At 34.3% G+C, this 8388-nt stretch overlaps 1 protein-coding gene across 1 annotated transcript in view; it reads right to left on the reverse strand.

Annotated features, from left to right (window-relative positions):
* Positions 1-891: 891 nt before the first annotated feature.
* The window catches only part of LOC106457780, an 18838-nt gene continuing 11341 nt past the window's right edge, over positions 892-8388 (reverse strand). Inside the window, exons 2-3 of the mRNA XM_013917227.2 lie at positions 4747-4905; positions 892-1569 (exon numbers count right to left, since the gene is read on the reverse strand). Of these exons, the coding sequence (XP_013772681.1) occupies positions 1340-1569; positions 4747-4905 (389 nt within the window). The 3' untranslated portion in view covers positions 892-1339. The remainder of the gene's footprint in view (positions 1570-4746; positions 4906-8388) is intronic.

Here is an 8388-nt window from a genome sequence, read left to right on the forward strand (position 1 = left end):
CTTTAATATTTTACAAAAATACAAAACAAAATCTAACTGGGAGAGAGAATTGTGGTTTGGTATTTAAATCAAGGTGTGTCCAAAATTCCAATTTTGCTAATGTGACTTTAAAATAGTCTTATTAATAGAAGAGTGTATAACTTGTGCCGTTGTAATGACTGAAATAGTCATGCATTTCATCCTTCCATAACTTTATATATACAGGGTTTTTTTTCTAAATTTTCGCGCAGGTGTTCTGCATGTAGTATAGAATTCTTGCTAAGCCAATGTGGAAAGGTCGTAAACACGGTGGAACAGCGGTATGTATGCGGACTTACAACACTAGAAACTGAGTTTCGATACCCGTGGTGGGCAGAGCACAGATAGGTCCTTTGTGTAGCTTTGTGCTTAACTGCAAACAAACATGTATTAATCATTTTACTCGGTTAAAGTTATATACAACAAAGACTGTAAATTCACCATAGCCCTGCGTCTCAGCCCCCTGGGGACGAGAGAGCCCGTCTCAGAGGATGACTCAGATACTTGTATAAATCAATATGAATTATTTTTTTTTATCTATAAATATTACTTTGTTTGTAATTAACAAACAAACCTACATAATGGGCTATATGCCCACCACGGGTATCGAAACCCGGATTCTAGCGTTGTAAGTCCGCAGACATACCGCTGTGCCACTGGGGGGCTAAATATTACTTAGAATAGTGGGTGATGTTTGTACCAATGAACTTTGGAATACCGCACTTTAACATTTTGCCTGAATTTCGGATGTAAATTAGAATTATTTTTGTCCTGTATGGACACGTTTTAGAAATACCTCCTTTCAACCCAGTTAAGGCCACAATAGAGAATAACTGTAGGTAAGCCAATAAGTGAAACATTTGACAATACACGTTTTTCACAGTGACTAAATATTTTATTTATTTGTTCACTTACATGTATTCATCCGTATTCGATCTATTTTCTGAATCTGCGTTTTGTAGATACTTTTGAACTTACCTGTTGGTCATCAGTGGACCGATAAAAGCCACTATTTATATAATATCAACATACTACTGTTATTACACGTTTGCTTAAACTTATGTGTCTCTGTGTGTGGTTTTTCTTCTCACTGGGAAAACAGTTCTACATATACTAAGTCGTCATTAATTTTAAACGTAACATTTTTAGTAAACGCCATTGCCATCTGCTGCTATTCTGAAAATGTTTAACGTAATAAAAATAAATTCTACGTATTCTATAAACTGATCTTGAGTTCATCGTTTTGAGTGAATAGTGTGTTAACCAACCTAGGAACTTTCAAGGTGTTAACTTATATATGTATATATATTCACTTCAAAAGTTAATTGATTACTTGCCCGGTAGGCTCTAACACAAATACAAGAACAATAAGAACAACTAGAGGGATCCAACTGGGAGTGTTGTAAATAGCGTTGTTACATCGATCGTTTGCACAGTTACAATAGTCGATCATGACATGAAAGGTTCCAGCCCTCTTGTAGCAGCTACCCTCAAACCTCTCTTCTCCATGTACCCATCCGCAGCTCCGAATATAACGATATTCGTTGTTGACTGAAAGAAGAAAAAATTGTAGGGTTATCAAACACAATCACTGGTACTAATAAATCTAGTATTTCCAGGTTTCTTGTACTGACGCTACTTTAAAGTTTTTAGAGTTATAAGTCTTTATACTTACCGCTGAGCCACTAGGGGGATATAGAACTTGTGCATTACAATTAAATAAAAAAATCACTTTTGCTATTTTAAAGTGAATTCGACTTTGCATTATTTTTACCGAATAATCAAAAAGGACCCATCCAATGATAAAACCATTACAAAACAACCAAAGTTTACTCATGTATCTTGCAAAATGTTTATTTAAAAAAAAACTCCTCTAGTCAGATTCAGTTTGTTTGTTTATGCAAAAGTAACTAATTAACCAAACTGATTCTGACTATAGGAGTTGAATAGACGGTTAAATCCAATAGAGACTAGCAACTACATTTTATATTTTTAAGAACAAACTTTCTCAATGGTTATATGTACAATAATGTCCTAAATTTCTAAACGAAGGTTACCAATTGTAAAATGTTATATAGACTGTTTCAGCTTTTGGCAATTTTTGACACCTTCTGATAGACTAAATACGATACTTTAACATGACAGTTTTTAAAGATATCAAGCTTTGTAAAAGTAGACCTGATCATGTTCTACTCATGTTTATTTGTGCTCATATTGCCTCATTTTACAGTCAAAATCAAATTTTTATTGATTTAAACTACTCTTTGATTTCAAAAGTAAATGTTTCCCAGTGCGTCAGACAATTAGTTTGCGGATTTACGATGCACAACATAGTGGTTCAGTTCCTCACTGTGAAGAGAGTGTAGATAGCCTGAGAAATAACAACAAAGTGTTCCATGACTCAGCGAAAATTCCAGTTTACATGCTTACTAGTGATGAGAAGAGTACAGGTAGCCAGTTGTGCAGCTTTGTGTTTAACAACAAACAAGTAAAAGTAAATAGCTGTAACGAAATTCGTTAAAAAGAATTGAAATATTTTAACCTGTTGTGACATCTAGGATCCTAAGCTATTTTTTCTAAGAACATGTTTGGCTTTTATTGTTATCAGTATTAGCAAACGTGTACGTGCCGCTTGCAGCATTTATTTCATTGGTTTTGCAAGTTGTACAGAAATTTTAAATGAATAGAATTCTCCAAGTATTATATTTTATTTTGAAATGTTTTCGCCCTTCCCTCAAAAATAAATGAATGGTTTATAAAAATATGCAATAAGGAAGTAGCAGGAGAGAAAATTGGTTTTCAAACTTATCAAAATGATAAAACCAATAAAATATTGGATTTTAGAAACCCTGAGAGTCTGTGGTGATCAAAAGTCGGGGAATTGGAAAATTTTCGTTATGGGCAGACAAATATACGATTACAAGCTATTTAAAAGTAGAGATGTTTAAAATCTTTTACACGTAACTTTACCAAGTTATAATTTATGAAGTATGTTATCTATGACTTCAAGTACAAAGAACTATATGTTGCCTAAGTCCAGACCTTTTAATATCACTGACAAGTTTAAAGATATATTGCATTCTGTATACATAACTCAGGTAAATCTTCGAGTAAGACACGCCTATTAAATGTTTTCGACCTGTGGCGCCCTCTTCTTGAGAATATCTGTAGCCATGATGCCCTTTTTATCCCTGTTGACCAACAGTCAACATGACATACCTTACAATATAGTAAAATTCCTTTTGTTACCATCTGGTTACCACATGGATAAAGCACGGGTCCAATAGGAGAGGAAATGAGTCATGACTGCAAAAGGGGTATCCTACACAGATGAGATGACTCCGGTTAGGTGATGCTAAACCTTACTTTCTTAACATTAGAATCCAATAATAGTCACATTGTCTTTCTTAGGGACTTACTTTCAGTTACAAGTTTAGCACTACCTTGTTGTGACTTGGTGTTACTTTCTACCTTTAGCAAGATTTTCATTACCTGTATTTCCATGCATTATTAATGCACCTTGTGCTGAAAATGTTTTAATAAAATGCTTAGAAAATAGTATGTTTTCAAAGTATTTAAATCTGCATGACTTAAAGTATTAGGTCGTCAAGAAATTAATGTCGCACAGACAGCACTTTGTGCTTACCTACAAACAAACAAATTCTCTATAAATATTTCACCTAATACAGGGTCAGCAACCAATTACCATCATATCGTTATTAGAAAGCTCAAAACCACATAATGGGCTATCTGCACTCTGTTCGCTATTGGGAATCGAACCCTCAATTTTAGTATTGTATGTTCATTAACTTACTGTTGACCTAACGGGTGACAGGAATGATACGTATCTCAAAATATAACAAATTCGGAGCACGTATTAGATTAACCAGTGAAACATTTAAATCAATCTTCAAGTAAGGAAATTTGTCAGTGTACATTAATCTTATTTCTTATAATTCAGATTGTCAACACAAAGAAGTTGCTCTCATTTAGTTAAAACAAATAATTAATTTGTGATTTTTAAGAAGCATAAAATTTCTTACCAAATCCTACTATTAGTTACCGGTTTGGGATAATAAGTAGTATTTATTAAAGATACATATTTCCAGCTTGTTGTAACGTGCTCTGTTTTTAGGCTGGTACTTCTGGATTATTTAATAAAAATAATGCCAAGTCCAGTCCTCCTAACGTTAACGAATGGGTTTATTTCTCCGATAATGTTTGTTAAAGGTTTATTTCACTTACACTTGTAGTTCTAAGATGCCTAACTCACAAATATAATTACTTTGACTTTCCTCGCTAATCGATCGAGTAAATGAATAGACGCGATAAATCTCACTTAACATTGAATAACTTTTCTGACACTGAACTCATTAACTCACTGGATATTCATTACTCATGAACGCACTGCTTAATGCAATATTACGTATTTATACCATTAATACCTTCTAATCACTACATGAATTTTCCTGATCATAACATCCTATCCTCTCTAGAAAACATCTAAATTAAGACATTGAAAACAAAGCTTTCAATAATATTACTTAAGATGCTCAATTAATATTTCGCCAAGTAAAAATTTAAGAGGTTAAAATACGTCAGCTGTATAGTTTAAAGAAAGAAAATCAATTTTTGACACATTTTGATGTTTTATATTCGAAAAAAAAGACCTATATTTATATAAACAACTTCGTATCCTTAACATGTATAACAAAGGTAGGAATTTACCCTTCTGGATAATCTTTCTGCATAATGTAGCAGAAACGTTAGGATAATGTGGCAGAAATCGATCGGCACAGTCAGTTGCAGCCACTGTATAATTGTCAAATGGATCCGCACAGTTTGGGTCGTAGAGGGAATTACATTCCCAGCATTTAATGGCGTCACCTGTTGGATAAATTAAAAACTTTATTTTATTGGTATTAAACGCAACAAAAAATTGTTTACCATGAACGTAAAAATATATAATTTAAATCTTTCGATTGATAATTAGTTAGGAATTTGGATGTAGTAATAGGAAAAATACCTGGTATTCAATACATATTCAATAAGAGATAGAGACAGATATATGGTTAATACAGTTTTCAAAATTACATCTCAGTGTGACTTCAAAAGGACCGAGAACTCATTATTTATGTTTCAGATGTCCTTTTGTGTTTGTTTGTAGTTAAGCACAAAGTACAGAATGAGCTATCTGTGCTGTAGCCCACCACGTGTATCGAAACCCGGTTTTAGCGTTATAAGCCTTAAGGCTTACCGTTGTGCCACTAGGTGACGTCCTGTTGTAAGAATGCATGACTGTTTTGGCACATTTTGTACACTTCACCTACATTAGGAAGACAGCACCCTCCCTCATTCTACCTCCAGATTTTATCGTTCGCTGATTCCGTGCCTTGGGAATTTTTCAAATTTCGTTGCTGACTCCATATAACTGAGTGACAGTCTTACTTGCTGATGATGAACAGTGCTGTTTTTTTGTATGACAATACACACTTTCAAAACTGTTTAAATGTTGGAAACACAAAGACCGTTTGCAGCTCACTTGGGTATATACAAGTTATTAGTGGCAAAACTGATAACACAGAATCAGGCAAGTGGTTTATAGACTAGATAATACGGACAAGGTCATGAAAGGTAAACTATATATTTGCATAACAGGATCTTTCGAAATCGCTAGTTCATAGGAATTCAGGAGAATAAGGTTGAAAATATTTTCTTTAACTATACAGTTGATTGCACGTCTCGTCTGATCTTATGTCTGGAACATTAATATTTGAAGGTATGCCATAGGATGTCCGTATTCTTCACAGGCTTTGATTTATAGGCTCCTGTCTGAAGAGTTAGAGGTAAAAGATCTGTTCCTAGCACATTCATGAATATAATCATTTTTTTTACAGTTGTTCAGTTAGAGATTGTGGAAGTATAGAATATAAATAGACATACAGATCTTACCGAGCTTCCTAGGCGTAGGTTTACTGCTCGTGATAATGGATTAGGTTTTACAATATTTCGTGGACACAATCAGACTAACGTTTGTTTGTCTTAACGTAAGATAAGGAATAGGATTATGTTAAACAAGAAACCATTGAGGCTTTGGTTTAGTAAACAAAAATCTTGATTCTAATGCTAAACAATACGTACTGGAATCCCTTAGTCTCCGTGAACATCAATGATTTAACTCAAAATATAACGTTGCACTGACGGAGGAATGGGACAAAGTCCTTCACAACGTTGTCTATCAACTATACAAGAAATATGCACTGAAAATATTGGGACTATATCAATGCTGGAACAAAGATGAGACATACTCGTTATTAAATACCTTTCTTGTCAAACGTGGCTCTTTCAGACAAGTTGGTTTAGTTGCGTCCTAACTCTGACCACACTGAATTTAAGGACACTCACACTCCACTGGTTGTAACTAGCGATATGTTATAGATGAATAAATGGAATTCTTAAAATTCACTCTACTTTTAGCTCTGCAGTTAATTTAGTCGAAGAACAATTTTAGTATAAAGCTTTGTCCTTTTCTGAGAACTTAAAAACATAATTAACAACAGCAACATTTCCAATACAGAAGGTTTCCTATACTACCTTATATTACACTTAAAATCAAAACTATCAGTAGCAGTAAATTACCATTTCCCTATACAGAAAGATTCATAAGCTTACTTAAAATTCCGTTGCAGATTTAGGGTTCGATTATAGATTCTTAATTATTTTGGACATTTTTTTTTTATAAGGTAAGCTCTGATAACTGCGTCTTATCCTTATTCAAAAGCCATTCTAATTGCTTTTACGTTATTCTATCGATATTCATTAATATAAATGTGAAGACTTCTTGCTACCTGTATTAGGCAAATGTCTGTCACATTTGTGCAGCCCTCTCAGCTTTTTTAAAATGAAATATCGCCCTGTTGTTCTATTCATTAGGAATTTTTTCATTCTTTTTTTTTCTGAACCTATTACAGGCAATTACGATGGCACCATCTTGTTTGAAAGGAAGAAAGTTGCTAATCTTTGGAAGGAGTACATGTCTGAATTGTATGACAACAGACCATTACAATATGAGCTGTATAATAACACTGGTTCGTATATATTAGAGTCAGAGGTTAGGTGGGCAATCATGAGTCTAAAGAATGGGAAAGCACCAAGAAAGGATAAGATTGTTGCTGAGTATCTAAAAGCCCTTGATGAAGATGGTATTAAGATTGTTACAAATCTGTTCAATCGTATTTATAACAGTGGATACATACCGTATAATCTGAGGCACTCTCTCTTTATTAAAATCCCGCAGAAACCAAAAACCAAGGAGTGTTCTGGGCATAGGACTATCAGTCTTATGAGCCACTTCATTAAAATCGTAAAATCATCATGAGACGAAACGACAAAGTCATAGAGGACAACACTGGTAAAACACAGCCAGGACTTAGACCAGGCAAAAGCACAAGGGAAGAATTATTTAATATCAAGACAATCCTTGACAGATATTTATGTATAAATAAGAAAGTCTACATCTGTTTTATTGATTATGAAAAGGCATTTAACAGAGTATACCACCAGAAGCTAATGAAAGTTATTGATAACACCAGTATAGATGACAAGGACAAGAGGCTTATTCGAAATCTATAGTGGCAGCAGACAGCATCAATCAAATTGGATAATAATGAATCAAAATAATTTCCTATAAAAAGAGAAGTAAGACAGGGGTGTCTAATCTCACCAATACTTTTTAACCAGAGGACATTTTAACCTGTATACAGGGGACATCTTCAAAGACATTGATAAGTTATCTGGAGAAAGCATTGGGGGAGTGAATGCTACAAATTTCAGACATGCAGACGACACTGCTTTGATAGCAGAAAGAGCAGAAGGACTACAACAGATTGTAGATGAGGTTAAGATAAGAAGCGCAGAATTTGGACTCGGAATGAACACCGAAAAGACGAAGACGACGATAGTAAGCAGGGCACATCAAGACATGGAAAGGATAAACATTATAGTTGATGGGTTCTATCTGGAACAGATGATGAGGTTCACGTATCTAGGTCAAATCATTATGGAGGATGGTAAATGTGGCACAGAGATAAGAAGACAAATAGAAATATCTTTTGCTAAATGAAAGATGTCTTGGCAGCAAAAACCATTAACGTCGAAACGCAGAGAAACTAGCTAGATGCTATGTACTGTCTACTTTTATATGTGCTGGTGAAACGTGGACAATCAACAAAGATATGGAGGGAAAGATCGATGCATTTGAAATGTGGATGTTCAGAAAAATGCTGAGAATATCTTACAAAGACAGTTTGTTTTGTTTTTTAATATCGCGCAAAGCTACACGAGGGCTATCTGCTCTCGCCGTCCCTAATT

The sequence above is a fragment of the Limulus polyphemus genome, unplaced genomic scaffold (assembly GCF_000517525.1).
Source record: "Limulus polyphemus unplaced genomic scaffold, Limulus_polyphemus-2.1.2 Scaffold18, whole genome shotgun sequence".
NCBI lineage: Eukaryota > Metazoa > Arthropoda > Merostomata > Xiphosura > Limulidae > Limulus > Limulus polyphemus.